General features: G+C 43.5%; 1 protein-coding gene across 1 annotated transcript; it reads right to left on the bottom strand.

The window, feature by feature from the left end:
* Positions 1-1,509: 1,509 nt before the first annotated feature.
* On the bottom strand, positions 1,510-16,600 carry narfl (nuclear prelamin A recognition factor-like). The gene is made up of 11 exons (XM_083780931.1): positions 16,526-16,600; positions 15,190-15,282; positions 13,494-13,637; positions 12,315-12,447; positions 11,269-11,403; positions 8,781-8,899; positions 8,059-8,188; positions 7,096-7,168; positions 5,456-5,593; positions 3,107-3,264; positions 1,510-1,832 (listed from the first exon to the last, which is right to left on the bottom strand). Exons 1-11 carry the CDS (start codon positions 16,589-16,591, stop codon positions 1,591-1,593), a joined length of 1,431 nt encoding a protein of 476 aa, XP_083637057.1. The 5' UTR covers positions 16,592-16,600; the 3' UTR covers positions 1,510-1,590.
* Between the last annotated feature and the right edge of the window lie 1,269 nt (positions 16,601-17,869).

The following is a 17,869-nucleotide window of genomic DNA, read 5'->3' as shown; positions in this document are numbered from 1 at the left end:
GCTTTCTACTAAAGCACAGTGAGCATAATAATAATCAACCATAGTTTAGTATGGTTTACATTGTGCGTATTTAGCATGTAAAACTGATATAAATGATAAAGAATATAGTATATAACTTTTTTTGGCAACTGTCAAGGTCTGTGGAAAAGGTTGTTGTCACACATGGTCTCGCAAGACAGACTGTTTCTTCCACAATCTCTGAATGCTACAGAGAAAATGTATTGGGTTTCTGCTAGTCTTAACCCTGTAACACCCAGCGTTGCAATAATACAACATATTTATGTTATTTTTTCACTAAACATTGATGTTCATTGCAATGCCATTGGTCATGCTTTTTGCATATAAATACCCCCCACAGAGGCTCAAATTCACACAAATTAAAAATATCTGGACTCTGCAATTTTTTTTTTAACCTATGACCTTTAAGTTTTTAACCCTGATAAAAGTAAGTAAAATAACACTTTGTGATCATTATAATGTCTAGAAAATGTTTTATTTATTATTGTGAAAAATATCCCCCAAATGTAAATTATTAATTAATTATTGTAGTAGTAAGGTTGAAATCTCTTTTTTTGCAAGTAGAAATTAATCCGGGTGTTACAGGATTAAGAATAATTTAGTTTACCAGTAGGACTTATTAACGTGAACAGAAGTTGGGAAATTATGTGGCATCCCGTTTTATTTTCTAATAACGGTCTAAAATATAGACCGTTAGGCGGAAGTGTCTGGTCTTGAGAGAGACAATCGCACACAAAATCTGTGACCCAACAAGAGACCACCTCACCTCTTTTTGAAAATAAACAACTCTGTCACAGTCACTTTTCTCCCAAAACATCTCGTCGGAGAGAAATAATTTGGACGGTTTTGTAGTAACAAAAATATATATATGTTCTTCAGTGTTTTGAACATAAAGGCTCTCAGTCGAGTGAAGCAGTGGTTCTCAAAGAGGCGTCCGTAGACCTCTAGGCTCAAGCTAGAAATGATTGATAAGTTCTCTTGGACACTTGCATGCCTGTAACGGATGCAATCAAATGGACCGGTTATATAATGTTGCATACCAAACTGGGGAAGGGGGGGGGGTCCAGTTTGATAGATAGCACTGTAATGAAGGCTGTGATAAAGCTCTCCTCTCTCCTAGGGTTGGGATCCTTTAGGATTTGAACGATTCTGATTCCCTTTGACGGTTCCTAATGTATTCCTATACATACTGTACCTCACTGGTTCTCAAAGCGAGGCTCAGGTGGTGCATTGCTCTCTGCTGTTGAGGGGGTTGTTCCAAATGGCCTCTTACGGGTCTGTAACTCAAGAGTGTATGGGCTGTATTTTGCGTGTCTTAAGTACCAGGTCTTATTCCCTAACTTGAGTAAACTAAAGACCTGGAGGCGTGATCAATGCCATTTGGCTATTCTGAGTGGCCAAAGAGCATTGATCACGCCTCCAGGTCTTTAGTTTACTCAAGTTAGGGAATAAGACCTGGTACTTAAGACACGCAAAATACAGCCCTATATCTCTTACGGTGATCCTTGAAATGAAATTAAATCAAAAACATTCGAGAACCACCCGGTATTGTAATTGTATAACTTCTCCAGACTACCACTTGGCGGTGAGCCCGTTGGTCATCTTCTCCACGGCGTGGTATTGCGTGTGCAGCAGACTCCTGGCCTTGTCCTCGCCCACGCCGCGGAGCCACGAGCCGTACAGCTCCGCCACGCGCGCGTCCTCCTCGGGCGCCAGGGGCCGCTCGGCGCGGTACAGCCGCTCCACCTCCTGGATCAGGTCCTTGGCGTTCCCATCGGCCGACGGCTTCACCTGCCCGCCGCCGTTCACCATGCCTGACGGGGGATTTAGAAAGCAAAAAGGTGGCGGTCATTTTGTTTCACATTTTTCACAGTTTGCGCTGTAAGCCTTCGTGTGCATAGCTACACGGGTAAGACGCGCGGACGTGGCATGCGAACGCAGCTCGTAAATTGCAACAATTAGAATAAATTACATACTTTTGTTTTTCAGTTGCTTCGTATTGATATTCTGTGCATTCAATTAAGCAATATTACACGAGAGGGTGTGGTTTAACGTGATTATTGCCATGACAGTGATGCAGTCATGGAAGGAGGCGATGAAGTGGCAATAATTACGTTAAACCACACCCTCAAGTGTAATATTGCAATTAACAGTTACCCTTAAAACTAAGAAAATGTAGTCACTACGACCACACACGACCGTCCCAAGAAACTAGCCTAGCCACCGAGTTTGCTATAGCGCTCTGGGAAAACAGAGCAGCTGAATTATTTGTTTTGATTAGGTGGTGAACGGTGCTGGTTTAACCCACGGCTAGAAGGCCGTTTCAACCAATCAGATTGCTTCCTCGAAACGACCTGTGGTATACTTGTTCTTTTAAACTTGGTGTCAGTAAAAAAGGAACGTCACAGGTTGCAGCATGGTATCATGTTTAGTTTTTCCATAAAAAAGAGGTGGAACGAGGGCGGAACAAGGCAGAAAGAGCCTGCTGGTTGGTCAGTCAGGGACCAATCAGAAGGCTGACAAAGGGTGAATTCCTGTACATTTTTCCACTCAAATCTTTCACACCAAATCTCTTCGCCAAAAATAGCCAATCAGATTGGTTGTTCAAACCAATCTGATTGGCTATTTTTTAAGTTTTGAACAGCAAAATAAAACCACATGGAAGCGTGGTGTATACAACCACGTATGATAACAGCATCCTAACTCAGAGGCTCTATAGCATCCACGTATGATAACAGCATCCTAAGGTTAGCAAGGAATATCACCTCTAATACTATAAGCATGTGTTGTATGGAGAATATAGGTTGCTACCTTCAGGAAGGAGATATGGTGTACCAGCATACAATACGGTCAGACTAAAGAGGTCCTTTTTGTCCACCAGTAGACCTTGAGGCTTAATCAGGAGTTGTAGTTGCCACAGGATTATCTAAGCGGTGGATATTGTCTTTATGTATGTAAATTGTCTTGTTCTTTGTGTTATGTCAAATGTATGTAAATGTATTCTGCGTACTTGGCTGCTGTGTCACAAGACAAATGTCAGTGTGAACTGACAAAGTACTATATCATATCATGGTATGGTTGTCCTCACCTGACGGACAGGCCATGACCTCTACAAAGTGGTAGGGCGACTTGCCCCTCTTCAGTTTGAGCACCAGGTTCTGGATGTTACGGAAGCCGTACGCCGCCGCGAAGCGCAGCAGCACCTCTCCGTCTCGCTCCAGGGTCACTTCCTGGAAGTCTTTGTTCCTGCGGGAAAAGGAGGAAGAAAACACTCTTATGCATAAACGTACGCGTGATTCGGCAGAAATAACAGCATCTACAAGCGGGCTGCGACGGCCGACACGTTGAGAGCTTTGGGTGCACGGGGAAATCTCTAGTCTGGGCCCCTTCCAGGGGACCCTCGTGTATGAGGTTTTAACCCATTTTGCGCGGGAACCCCTTGTTTTAAGCCTGTGTTTTAAGCATCCTGTTAAAAATATATATTCAAAGATGTGCCACATTTTCACGATTTTTCAAAAATAGCTGATCTACAAGCTCATAGCGCGGCACCGAGGATGGGGGGTGCGGAGGCCAATTACATGTATTTTTTGGGGGTCCTTGACATGAAGATGTTTGAGAACGACTGATGTAGAAACATGAGGGTTTTTCAGAAAACTGTCAGGATTTAGAAGACATTTGTAGAACCGTCCTCGGGTCTAAGTGGGTTTTAAAAGACCAAAAGGCGTTCCCGTGCAGAATGGGTTAACTTGATCAAGTTAATCAAAATAAAACAGCCCTCCTGAACACAGGATAAAACAAACTGTTTGCCTTTCCTTGTCAGCAACACCTGTGCTTGATTACAGTCAGGGTAAAATACCTGTAACCCTGGCCTTTACAAACTGGGCAGACCTAGGCATTCATACCTAATACTTTCGGTAGACTCGGTGCGAATGGGCGGAGGAGTTGGGATTCTTGCATATTTCATTTGCTGTGGTTTTGCCTTCACACTGCAGTTGGAAACGCAGCGGGGAACTTCATCGATGTGTTCCATAATCCATTCATAAACTACACACAGTGAAATCTATAGTGTTAAAATAATACTTTGAGTAATATTTATGACGTAAAATGAGGGTAACGTGTGTCGGGACTAGACGTCTCGCTCTTGTGTGCACACGTGCGTGTGTGTGTGTGTGCACGGACTGCTGTTCTGGGCATGTGGAGGCACAGCGCAAAAAACAGCACAAAATGAATCCGACCTTCCGTTTACAAACAAGTGTATCGCCATGAAGAAAGTTCCCACAGCGACAGCAGTGACAACAAGTTTTGCGATTGGAAGCGAAGCGAAACCCCCGTTCTTTGGTCGCAGTAGAATGCGGTTCCTTGATGCGCATTTAGGATTCGAATGAGGCTTCACACACCTGCCAAACGAAGCGCACTTTCCAACAATGTGCGGCATTCGTTTTAATCGCAGTGAAGCTTTCTGGTGTGAAGGCGACCTTACTTGACAGCTCCTGTCCAAACCAGGGGGGCAGTCAGACAGATATTTTGTGAAGCCACTAAGGAAATGAAAGTTCATATAATGGCCTGTTGTGGCGCTGTCACTGGACCCAAAAAAACCCATAGGCTATAGCCCAACTTCACCTAGACTGTATTACCTTAATAAACATGGCCATGAATACTTTCTGCTTCCAGTCACTAGTTTAAAGTCTAATTTCTCACGTCATAATATTCTTTTTGGAAAACTATGGTCCCATTTATTTATTTATATTATTATTTAAGAATGACCATAAAGTCGCGCATGTTCTGAGGGGCGTGGCTACCGTTACAGTCTATGATCGAGATCCCCCACCCACTCGAGTCAAAATAAAAACCAACGGAGAAGAAGGGTGGAAGTCCCGCCTCGTTGTCTGGGCCAGCCAATGGGCCAGCTGTGCCAAAATGGAGCCAGCCAATGGCCAGCTGGGCCCAAACGGATCTAGAAAGATGGCGACTTACAGTGCAAGGAATTATTGGCTTCATTTTACGTCCATGTTAGACCCGGGGAACGCTTTGTCCATATTTTTTACAGTCTATGGTCCAAACACAGACTTACTTGACGGTCTTGTAGGTCAGCTCCTGGACCTCCAGTCCAAACACAGACACTTACTTGACGGTCTTGTAGGTCAGCTCCCGGACCTCCAGTCCAAACACAGACTTACTTGACGGTCTTGTAGGTCAGCTCCTGGACCTCCAGTCCAAACAGACACTTACTTGACGGTCTTGTAGGTCAGCTCCTGGACCTCCGGTCCAAACACAGACTTACTTGACGGTCTTGTAGGTCAGCTCGTGGACCTCCAGTCCAAACACAGACTTACTTAACGGTCTTGTAGGTCAGCTCCTGGACCTCCAGTCCAAACACAGACTTACTTAACGGTCTTGTAGGTCAGCTCCCGGACCTCCAGTCCAAACACAGACTTACTTAACGGTCTTGTAGGTCAGCTCCCGGACCTCCAGTCCAAACAGCTCCTTGGCAGCGTGGGTGAAGACGTGGTGGAGGTAGCCCCCCGAGCTGCTACCCGCGTGGCTCAGCAGCTCCTCACCGCACATGTTGCTGAAGCTGGGGGGGGGGGGGGGAACATTGGAGAAGAACAGCGGCCATGTTTACATGACGTTATCCCCACGTCTGTACCAGTGTTTAGATTTAGTCATAGTCTCTTGAATAGTTTATTTAGTTTTTGTTACATTTTAGTCACCCGGAATGTCTTAGTGTTAAGTCTAGTTTTAGTCGACTAAATGTCGTAAGATTTCAGTCAACAAAATAGTTGAACAATTTATTTTTGGAGGGCCGTCGTAATGACTAACATTTTAGTCTACTTTTTATTTGTTGACCAAATTGTCAGTATATTTAGTCTTAGTTTGAGTCGTCATAGGTTAGTTTTTATTTAGTTTCCATTTAGTTTTTGTCAGTGGATAAAGGTAGTCGACGGACATTTCTCGTCTGTAAGAACATGTAAACGCAGCCATGTTTACATGTTAGCCCCACGTCTGTACCCCACCTGTGACCTCTCCCCCTCAAGAGACCCAAGCTGTTTTGCTTCGTATATATATAGAGTGTCGCAGTCCCGCCCCCTACCAGGGCCCATGAGGAAATGATTCCCCGTTCATTTTCCTCATAGACATTTCAGAAAGTATTTAAAGACCTTTTAAGCCTCGTACAAAGCCAACTCGAGTTGTGACAAATCGTGACAACAAACACAATTTGTCGGGCCAAACAAATAATTAGAAAACGGAGGGTTACAACACTTTTTTGTTGTTGTTTTTCTTCTTTGTAATTATTTGTTTGGTCCAAAATATTGGTGTTTGTTGTCATGATTTGTCACAACTCGAGTTGGCTTTGTACGACGCTTATAAGGCATTTAAATAAATACTTTTTGAAATGTCTATGAGGGGAAACTGCATTGGGAACTATTTCCTCTGCCTGGCGTCGTCATGATATGGGGCGGGACTGCGACGCTCTATACAGGTACATACACAGGTTAAATAGATAGGAGGAGGGGGGGGGGGGGGGGGGTGCTTTCCAAGGCTATATAGCTTAACATTGCTGTTGGGCAAGAAACCTCTTATCTCTGTATTTTAACTTTTGTTTCAGGTTTTTTTTAAGTAGATAAACAGCCTACTTGATACACCCAACTACAGTGTCTCACAAAAGCGCAGATCTACAAAACTGGAAACGCGGTGTGAAGTAGATTTGCTGTATTTTGAACCCTGAAAAGTAACAGCTTTGATAGCGTTGGCCGTGGCGGTTTTCTGTTTCTATGTCAGTCATTCTCAAACATTTTCATATTAAGGACCCCCAAGATTATATGTATTTTGCCAAGACTTGAGTTAACGTTCGCTCTGAAATAATATATATTCAACGATTTGCGCCACATTTTCACGATTTTCCAAAAATAGCAGACCTACAAGCTCGTAGCGCTATGAGCTTGTAGATCTGCTATTTTTCAATATTTATTTTATTTTATTTTATTGCTATTTTTCAATTTTTCAATGCTTAAAAGACCAAAAGGGGTTCCCGGACAAATGAATGCCAAACAAAAAGGTTGAGACGCATAAACTTACATCTCGTCGAGCGGCACCGGCTCCACGTCCATAAGAGACGTGGTCTTCTCCTCCAGTAACTTCAGAATCTCACCTTGAAAAGGCCAACGCAAGAAACATTTGGATTTTTGGAACGTTTTGGGATGAAATATGGGTCATTGACGCTGGTCGGGAGCGTACCCATGTTCCCCAGGTTCCATGTTCCCCAACATGCACTTAGAATAAACCTAAACCAGAAACCTAGTAATTTTAGTAATTCTAGACAAAGTATTTTAGCAACTTTAGTCTTAGTGTTACTCTTTGAACAATCCATTGAACTTTAGGCCTGCCTATAGGCTACTTAAACTATCTAGTCTTAGCCAACTAAAAGTTAACACTGGCATAAAATAAACTAAAACACAATTGCTCAGACTCTTCAACAAATGATGGCAAAAACAAACATTCTTTGTTTCTGTACAATTGTATAGTACAAAACACTGAAGTCCTTAACCCATTCTGGTGTTAGCATTGTGTTATGCTTTAGCTATTGAAATATAGCAGATCTACAAGCTCGTAGCGCGCCACCGAGTGGCGCGCTACGAGCTTGTAGGTCTGCTATTTTTTTGAAAAATCGAAGAACGACTGACATAGAAACATAGCTTTTTCAGAAAACTGTCAGGATGTAGAAGACAATTTTTAGAATCTGATCTCAGGTCAGAATGGGTTAAACCAGAGACCTAACGCTAACCCTAAACCCAAAGGTAGAACCTGGGGAACATAGAACCTGGGGAACATAGAACCTGGGGAACATAGAACCTGGGGAACATAGAACCTGGGGAACATAGAACCTGGGGAACATAGAACCTGGGGAACATAGAACCTGGGGAACATAGCACCTGGGGAACATAGAACCTGGGGAACATAGCACCTTGGGAACATAGAACCTGGGGAACATAGAACCTGGGGAACATAGAACCTGGGGAACATGGGGATGGGAGACCTTACCTGAGGTGATGACACAGTCCACCTCGCGCGTCTCCTCCTTCTCCAGGTAGAAGTCTGGCCTGGAGGCTTCCAGCTTCTTGTCGTAGCAGGGCATCACCGTCACGTGGTAGATCTGCTCTGGATTCAACCCCTTTGGACACCACACGCACAAACACAAGGTTTTTACAAGCTCGTCATAATGATCTGCTCTGGATTCAACCCCTTTGGACACCACACGCACAAACACAAGGTTTTTACAAGCTCGTCATAATGATCTGCTCTGGATTCAACCCCCTGGATACAACAAACACAAGCTTTACAAGCTCACCATCCACCTTTCAAACACACTGCAGGGTCACACTAGGTATTTAAGAGCATCCTCAAGTTTAACCCATTTTGGGGGCGGGAACCCCTTTTTGGTGTTTTAAGCTTTGTGTTGTACTTTAGCCGTTGAGATTTTTTGTTTTAATCGTGAAAATGTGGCCCAAATGTTTGAATATATTCTTTCAGAGTGAACGTTTTTAGATGGGGGGGGGGTCGGCGGCCAAATACATATAATTGTGGGTCCTGGGCATGAAAAACTTGTGAGAACCACCGATATACTGTAGAAACATAGGTTTTTTTTCAGAAAACTATCAGGATTTAGAAGGCATTCATAGAATCATCCTCGGGTCTAAATGGGTTTTAAACTGTGGCATAACGGGGTTCCCCCGACATCTGGCGTCGACATCTTTCCTCTATACCTGCTGCGTAGCGAAGTAGTCTTTGACCAGCGAGCCCATCATCTGCTGAGGGGAGCGGGTGGAGCTGATGTAGGGAAGGATGAGGTCACCATGGGTTTTCTCGGCGTAGCAGATCCAACCTTGAAAACACAACAATTACGCACGCACGGTTCATTAAAAAAAGCGTGCGCTACAGTTATACGAATTGTTAGAACTCAAACACATTTCTGACTTCTTCTGTCTTGTTGTGATGATGTCCTTTATCTGTGATGTCCTTTATCTTTTCTTTATTTTTCATCCCACGACTTTGTAACCCCTGTGTTAGGGATGCACCGAAAATTCGGCCACCGAAAATATTCGGCCGAAAATGGCTAAAAATGTATTTTCGGCTCAAATAGGCCGAAAATATATCACCGAATAGTCAAAACACCGGGTCGGTATAAACACAACACGCGATTGTCTTGAACGTAACCAGAGCGCTCCGCATCTACCTCTCTCTCTCTCCCAACTTCAGTCCCACCCCCCCCCCCCCCCACACACACACACACACACACACACACACACACACACACACACACACACAGCGTCAAGTTGCTCTGTGCTGTTGCTGCGATGCGCTCCGCGAAATCTGCGAGCTCATCAACAGGTCCCAAAACATGGTATTTGTGAGCACCGCCACTGTCTATTCTTTTGTCGTATGACAAAAAATGCTCCCCAATGTCTGAATCTGTGAGTTTGCAGGCAGGCTACGACGAACACTAGCAGTAGCTTGCTCGTTAGCTCCTCAAATATGTTCCACCTGTGTGTAATCTCAGCAGCGCATTGAAGTGGGCACAGGCAGGGCAAAAGCAGAAGCAGAACGTCCGTGAACGTTTTGCTTAACAATGATCAGTTGTTCAGTGCTGTTTAACTTTGGCAATATGTGATACTAGAGCCTAGAGAACATGCTAATATGGCTGCTAAATAAGAACGTTTTCCCCTATCAGCTAGCATGCTATTGTGTGTGTGTGTGTGTGTGTGTGTGTGTGTGTGTGTGTGTGTGTGTGTGTGTGTGTGTGTGTGTGTGTGTGTGTGTGTGTGTGTGTGTGTGTGTGTGTGTGTGTGTGTGTGTGTGTGTGTGTGTGTGTGTGTGTGTGTGTGTGTGTGCGTGCCCACACACTGTGTAGGACAGTGGTTCTCATAGTGGGAGTTCCAGCTAAATTATAGATAGTTAGAAATAGGAAGTAAACCAAGTGGGGGTCTGTAACAGAGTGCAAAAATGGAACCAAATACACTCTCAAAATTTACATTGATTTTTACAATAGAAATAAAAATGAATTGGGGTCCCAGAGATAGAAATGGGAAGAAAGACAGTCAGCTATACACAGTCAACATTACAGATTACAGTATCATTACAAGTACAAGGAATGGCAATGAAATCGAATTGTATTAAAAAGGGGGTAAAATATTAATTTTGAAGGAGTATTCATATTGTCTTTATTGTTAGTTACAACATGCCTACAATAACTTGAAGCATTTTTTTTAAAGGTAATTGCAAAAAAGGTGCCATAATCCGATTAAAGGTATATTCAGTGATTTCACTCAAAAAACCTTAGGTTTCGTTTTTGGCTGTGGGACCCAGCCTTTCGTCCAATCAGGATAGAGAGTCAAAAACGAAACCTAAGGTTTTTTGACCCCCAGGGGTTAACTGGGGACAGGGAGGAACTCCTTATATGGTCAGCACACTCTATAGTAGGGAGGATTATCACAACAAAACAAAAAAATAAGTGATATTTGAATTAAGTGAAATCACTGAATATACCTTTAATCGTTTAAATAATCGCCCGATGAATCGATTATGAAAATCCATAATCATGTCTTTTGCCATAATCAGGTAGCTTTACAACAAAGCTGTATTCGGCTATTCGGTATTCGGTTTTCGGCCAACTGTTTCCTATATTCGGTATTCGGTTTCGGCCAAGAATTTCCCTTTCGGTGCATCCCTACCCTGTGTCAATTATCTAATGTGATCCTGGGCTCTACACACCCTCCACCAACCTGGGGGGGGAGGGGGCCGTGGACTGACCTCATGCTTCTTTCTATGCATGAGGAGTCCAAGCTGCTTCTTTTCACCTTACGGGGGGGAGGGGGAAGTTTCCCTGGTTGGACGTAGCGCGTGGAAGGAACACGTTATTCCAACCACTTCCTTTCCCCTCCATCAGGTGCCCCGGCTGGCCAGGGGGAGGCAGTTTAGAGACCAGGATAACTGCATGTTTATTTGTGAGGGTACCTACCCTAGGGGACACGGGGAGAACATGCAAAATCCACACAGAAAGGCCCTTTCGCCAACCCCGCCTCGGGTATGGGCACTGATGACGTGGAGGAGGGGACACGCTCCCAGCGCCCAGAGCGTCCCCAGTGGGAATCGAACCCAGGACCTTCTAGCTGTGAGGCGACAGCACTACCGACTGTGCCACCGGGCCCCCATGGGTGATGTCCTGTATCTAACTAGTTTACCAGGTTGAAGTACCTGGGCAGGCGGACGTCAACATGGGCAGGGCCTTCTTGTCCTGCTCCTTGCGCTGGAAGCGCTGGACGAACTCTCTCTGGCTCTCCAGCAGGCTGAAGGTGCGACTGAAACCCGTGTCAAACACGTGGTGAACCCCTGGAACACAGGAGTGTCTCGTTAGTGAACCCCTGGAACAGGAGTCTCTCGTTAAACCAACCGCCGTCATTATTCTTTTATACAGCAAAAGCATCAAAGCGTTTGTGTGACGTTCACTAGTTCGAAAACCATTACAAAATGTGTCGGCTACACGTCTTTATCAACGTGAAAGGAAATGGGAAATATTAATTGTGTAGCTATGTTTAATTATAAAAAGAATGACAAAGAAATGTCAAACATGTGAATGTGCGGATCTGCAGTGTTGAGTCTTAAACCAAAAACCTCGACTGGCACAAATGTTATTGAATAGAAAGCGATACGTATTTTGCTGTTATGCCGTTTTATTTCGAACCCAAGCTAAAATGTTGTACTGTAGTCGGGTAAAGAGGGTACTTGTTGTACTAGGGCATTAAGCAACATCCACTAGTCGACCTTGTTTGTACTAGTTGACTAGTTGATAAGAAAAAAGAAAAACATATTTCCCCCCCTCCGATTCTGTAGGCCTCAAGATCAGGTAGATTATATGTACACAGTTTTTAAATGTACAAATATATATGTATTTTTAACATAATAGGTAGTTAACCCATTCTGACCGGGCACCCATTTTGGTGTCAGCATCATGTTATGCTTTAGCTATTGAAAAATAGCAGATCTAAAAGCTCATATCGCGCCACCGAGTGGCGCGATACGAGCTTGTAGGTCTGCTATTTTTGAAAAATCGAAGAGCGACTGACATTTTTTATAATCTGATCTCAGGTTAGAAATGGGTTAATCAGGACCAGTGTGTGTCCGGCGGAAACCTCGTATGAATCTGATCTCAGGTCAGAATGGGTTAAACAACTAGTCGACTAGTAAACTAGTCGACTAGTAAAAACAGACTAGAAGTGAATGGCCTAACTCGTGCTACCCACCCAGGCCTTTGAGGAAGGAGGCCAGCCTCCGGGCCGCCTCACTGCTGCTCAGGCCGTAGTGAGCGGCCAGCGAGGCTCTGGACTGTGGAGACAGAGACACCACCACCACCTTCTGCTCCGACGACACGGCCAGCTGCACCCAAACAATAGACATGTGTTTAAAACCACAAAAACTAGGACAACAAAATGTTTGTCGACTACCTTTTTTTCACTGTCGAAAACCAAATGAAAACCCACCTTTTCAGACTCCATCATGGCCCATAGCACTTACCCCACCCCCTTAGATAGCATTTCTGTAGACTTAGATAGCATTTGATACAGACTTATAGCATGTTATGTAGACAGCACTATAATTGCATTGTATGTAGTCATAGCACGTCATAGTACATATGTATAGCATAGTAGTATAGATGTATAGTTTATATGTATAGCTTCATTATATAGATATTCCACTGTTACTTTCTTAGCTTACGCATGTTTCATGATAAATGTTTTTATGTGATGTATTCCCATGCTTTTTGTTCTTGCTTAATGTAAATCGCTCTGGATTAAGAGCGTCTGCTAAATGCCTAAATTGTAAATTGTAAATGGAAACTAAATGAAAACTAAGCTATGACGACTAAAACTAAAGACTATAATGACAATTTCGTCAACGGATAAAAAAAGAACCATCTGAAAAGATATGCCAGGGACCCTCCCATAAGAGAAGATGTTTACGCCTCTAGCAGTGACTCTGTCTGAACACATTTCATTTCAAAGCGCTATAAAAATGCAATCCATTATTATTATTATTATTATTATAAGGGTCCATTTGATTCCAACACCCTGGAACTCCATCAAGGACCCCACTTTTGGAACCACTGCTGCAGATGATGTGAATTTACTGTATTATTTATTTGTGACTACAGTGTTAACCCATTTTGGTGTTAGCACTATGTTATGCTTCAGCTATTGAAAAATAGCAGATCTACAAGCTCATAGCGCGCCACCGAGTGGCGCGCTATGAGCTTGTAGGTCTGCTATTTTTGAAAAAAAATCGAAGAGCGACTGACACAGAAGACATTTTTTTTAATCTGATCTCAGGATAGAATGAAAACTGTCAGGATGTAGAAGAACATTTTTAGAATCTGATCTCAGGTCAGAATGGGTTAATGAGCAGCACTTTTGAGGATCTCCTACCGTGTTGTTGAGCAGCACTTTGAGGATCTCCTCGTGGCTCTGCTGGGCGATGAGGACGCTCTCGGCCGAGGTGACGCAGCCGCTGCAGGCCAGGCAGTCGTTCAGCGTGATCTTGGCCTTCTCCAGCTTCTGCTTGGTGCCGTCCTGTATACGGAGCGCACGGCAAAACATGTCGAGTCACAATTCTGAACGGGAACCCATTTTGGTGTTAGCATCATGTTATGCTTTAGCTATTGAAAACTAGCAGATCTACAAGCTCATAGCGCGCCACCGAGTGGTGCGCTATGAGCTTGTAGGTCTGCTATTTTTTGAAAAATCGAACGACTGACATTTTCAGAATCTGATCTCAGGTCAGAATGGGTTCATCAGACCAGTGTGTGTCCAGTGGAAACCTCGTATGAATCTGATCTCAGGTCAGAATGGGTTAAGGCCTCACGACGACACTCGCGCCTAAAGACACACTTGTGTCCCGTGTGCATTTCCAACGGGAGTCACATGGAGTTCCATGACACAACCTTGTTGCATGGCGGCTGTCTTCTGCCCCCCCCCCCCCCCCCCATGCAACAAGGTTATGTCTTCAAACCATGTGACTCCCATTGGAAATGCATTCAGGCGGGGACTTGGTTTTTTCCCCGAAGTCTCCTGAACTTGAACGCAGCATTTTGCGTTGAACTAATTTGTTTAGAAATCCATGTCATAGCACCGCATCCCCAGTAGATGAAGAGCGCAGGGTTGCGCCCCGAAAATAGCTGATCTTCAAGCTCTCAACACGGCGCAGCGCGACGCGTTATGAGCTTGTAGATCTACTATTCTAGCTATTGTTTTGTCCTAAAGTGCCCTCTTTACGTGATTTCAGCCCCTGCCTCTCTAAAGGCTCATACATGTATACTCCAGTTTTTGGTGATAGCTTATCACCTAAAACGGTGATAAGAGTTGAGGCCATCATACTCGCAGTGACGTCCTTAAGGATTGACCCCGCCTCCCCGTGGTTCACCCAACTTCTAGACCAATCGGTGAACGGGGTGATAGCTCCAGAGTGAAAGGACTTGTCTGATAGTAAAAACAGAGAGATGGGTCTGTGTCCGCGGTGATAGCTGATCATCACCGCGACTGACCTAATGGTGTAGTTTTCCAACACTTTAAAAACTACACCGCGGTGATAAGCTATCACCAAAAACTGGAGTATGTATGAGGCTTTAAGGCCTATTCATAGTCTGGATTTTCGGTGGTGAGGTGACCACCGCTCCGGTGGTGAGGTGACCACCGCTCCGGTGGTGAGGTGACCACCGGAGCTGCAATAACGTTGAGCGGTGGTGAGTAAAAACAGAGAGAAGCGCTTGAGCGGTGGTTTGCGACTCGTGACGTCATGTTGTAGTTCGGTGGTCACCTCAGTGACGTCATGTTGTAGTTCGGTGGTCACCTCAGTGACGTCATGTTGTAGTTCGGTGGTCACCCCACCACCGTAAATCCAGACTATGTATGAGCCTTAAAACTCTGTGCACGTCCCTGAGTGTTCATATTGCAAGTGCAGACGGTGTGCAGGTCTCTGTGCACGTTCTGGATACATTCAGCCTTGCACTTGTCTCAGAGCCTATCAGGTGTGCGTAAGACTTTGTTGCCTAAACATTGTTAAAATAGAAATGTCCTAGAAAGGTGAAATCAATGACTCTTTAGGTACACGGCTGCTCGCACCCACCTGTTCGACTTGGAAATAGCTTCCATCTTCTATCTGAATCTTGGCCGTAGATTTTCCAGCTTTCTTCTCTAATTTAACAGGTTTAACACATTCCTACAAGGAAAACACACACACACACACACACACACACACACACACACACACACACACACACACACACACACACACACACACACACACACACACTTTAATTATTTTATTTGGATTTGCACAAGAGGCGTAATACAATAGACCCAAACACTGATCAGAATTAGGTTATACATTATATGGTCCAACCAGATATAGCTGCTGCACATGCTTAACACACAGAGGGAAAAGGAGAACAAAATAAACATATATATACTGTATATAGCACATTGTTGACATACTATTACTTGACACTACTAGACAGGATGTTTGTTTTGGGTTTTTTTTAAGCCACCTAGGGATAAATGAAACAACGCCTTCTCCAGACAGACAGACTGCCCATAGTAGCTGAGACAGAACAGTATTTAGCCAGCTTTTTTGCATTTGTTTTTAGCAATCCACCCAATTGCAGACCCCTGAGCGCGCGCACACACACACACACACACACACACACACACACACACACACACACACACACACACACACACACACACACACACACACACACACACACACACACACACACACACACACACACACACACACACACACACACACACAGGTTTGACCAGATTCATTGTTTTATAGATGTTTCACTGATAATGACATAGCATGTTATGATACTGAGCCAATAAGAATAGAATAGAATAGAATAGAGCCTCAAGACCTGACGTTTCGTCACGTTGATTGATGTTGATGTTTATCTGACATGCAATGAAGCCACACCGTTACATCACAACGTTACATCAGTTCGTAGATCCTAAGACTTTGCATTTCCTTTGTGGTTCCTCTCACATTAAAGCAACATTTAAATTATTGATAAGTTCAACTTTACAATAAGAAATACATGACGGTAACAAACAGTTATCATAGACGGGGTTCTGGGGGTAAGGGGGTCTTGTGGGGGGGATCCTAATTAGTTTTTTCCAGCCATTTTCTTAACATTAGGCCGCATCTCTTCGCCTGTTATTGGGGTCCTTTCCTTGTCCTAATACATACAGTAACAATGCATGGGAGTACCGCTCTTTATATAAAAGTTACTCAACATAAAAGCTAACGCTATCTGGCAATCTCTTCTAGACATTTTACTGTAACGTTACTGAAACAAAACGGTGGATGAATTAAGGTGACAGTTGTCTCTGAAGAAGACCGACGTGCTGATAAACATGATTAAATGTAATACAGATTATAGTTAATGTTCTGTGGTGACCTGAGAGGGGGTGATGAAATCATCCAGGTCGGTCAGCTGCAGCACACTGCTGAAGAGCGACGCCATGTTCAACAGCACTGCCGCAAAGTGTCGCGCCTTGATTTGTTTACTCTCGCGTCGTGAAACCACAGCCGCAAACCATGCTGCAAAAGACGTTTGTTTGTTTGTTTGATTGATAGATTGAAGTATTTATTTTCGTTTCACATGAAAGCACAACTCAATACAAAGACTGTTACTGTGGACATTTGGAGTTTTGGACAACACACTGATAAAGCATTACACTTGTTAATACAACAGGGTCAATTCATCAGATGTGAAGATTATATGATGAATTCCTGTTCTGTTCTTTAACTACATAGAAGTGTCTATTTGTATGTCTCTAAATGTTTTGATGAATTGAACATGGTGGACCCTGTTGTAAACAAGTGTAATGCTTAATTGGGTCGTCCACTCACAGTTAACAGTCTTTGTATTGAGTTTGTGCTTAAAATGTACTGTCAATTCTACAAACTGTTAATAAATATTTCAATCAATCAATCAAAAAGACAGAATTACCACTCTGGTAGAAGTCTATTCTGGTAAACTGACTTTCTGACAGAATTACCACCTTATTAATGCATTTCTGATAGAAATACAGTGTGATAAATGTATTTCTGACAGAATTACCACCTTATTAATGCATTTCTGATAGAAATACAGTGTGATAAATGTATTTCTGATAGAAATAGCAGTCTGTCTTTCTGACAGAATTACCATAGAGTCTGGTGGTGGTAAACTGCCTTTCTGACATAATTAATTACGATCTGATGAATGCATTTCTGATAAAAATACAGTGTGATAAATGTATTTCTGAACCCTAACCGGAACACTTGTCACTATAGGGTTTGTAAAGAGTTAGACTAGTAGGCTAAAGACTAAATAGTTAGCTCTGGTCCATAGCTCTATTACCGTTGCATTTGGCATTAGAGCTATGGACCAGAGCTAAAGACTCAAGAGTATAGTGGGAAGTTGGTAACATAACAGGTACGGTCACCCCTTTTCCATCTCACCCCCGTGAAAAGTGTCACCCACCCCGGATTTTCAGAAAGTGAAGATAACTCGCCCCAAATAAGCCTTTAACTCATACCGAAAGCGTGGATATCTCGCCCCATGCTTATTTTTTACCAGATGTCTCATATTTTAGAACATGTTACACACCAGTTTAGGCATATACACTTGACACCCAGTTCTGTTACCCCAATGGAAAAAAAGCCATTAGGTGTTCTTGGGTTTAACTCCTCTTAGCAGACGTTGTACCTTTGTGCTTTTTTCTGGAAACTGTTAATACAGTAATCAATCAGTACC

Source organism: Protomyctophum parallelum (genome assembly GCF_964188405.1).
Source record: "Protomyctophum parallelum genome assembly, chromosome: 13".
NCBI classification, from domain to species: domain Eukaryota; kingdom Metazoa; phylum Chordata; class Actinopteri; order Myctophiformes; family Myctophidae; genus Protomyctophum; species Protomyctophum parallelum.
Note: the sequence above shows the minus strand (reverse complement) of the source record. Positions and strands in the feature narration are given on the sequence as shown.

Coding starts and splice junctions, on each gene's coding strand:
- narfl (XM_083780931.1), bottom strand. CDS start 16,591: ATGGCGTCGCTCTTCAGCAGTGTGCTGCAGCTGACCGACCTGGATGAT. Junction 12,448..13,493: donor AAGTGCTGCTCAACAACACG/GTAGGAGATCCT, acceptor GTTTGGGTGCAG/CTGGCCGTGTCGTCGGAGCA. Junction 7,169..8,058: donor GGACTGTGTCATCACCTCAG/GTAAGGTCTCCC, acceptor GGCCTTTTCAAG/GTGAGATTCTGAAGTTACTG.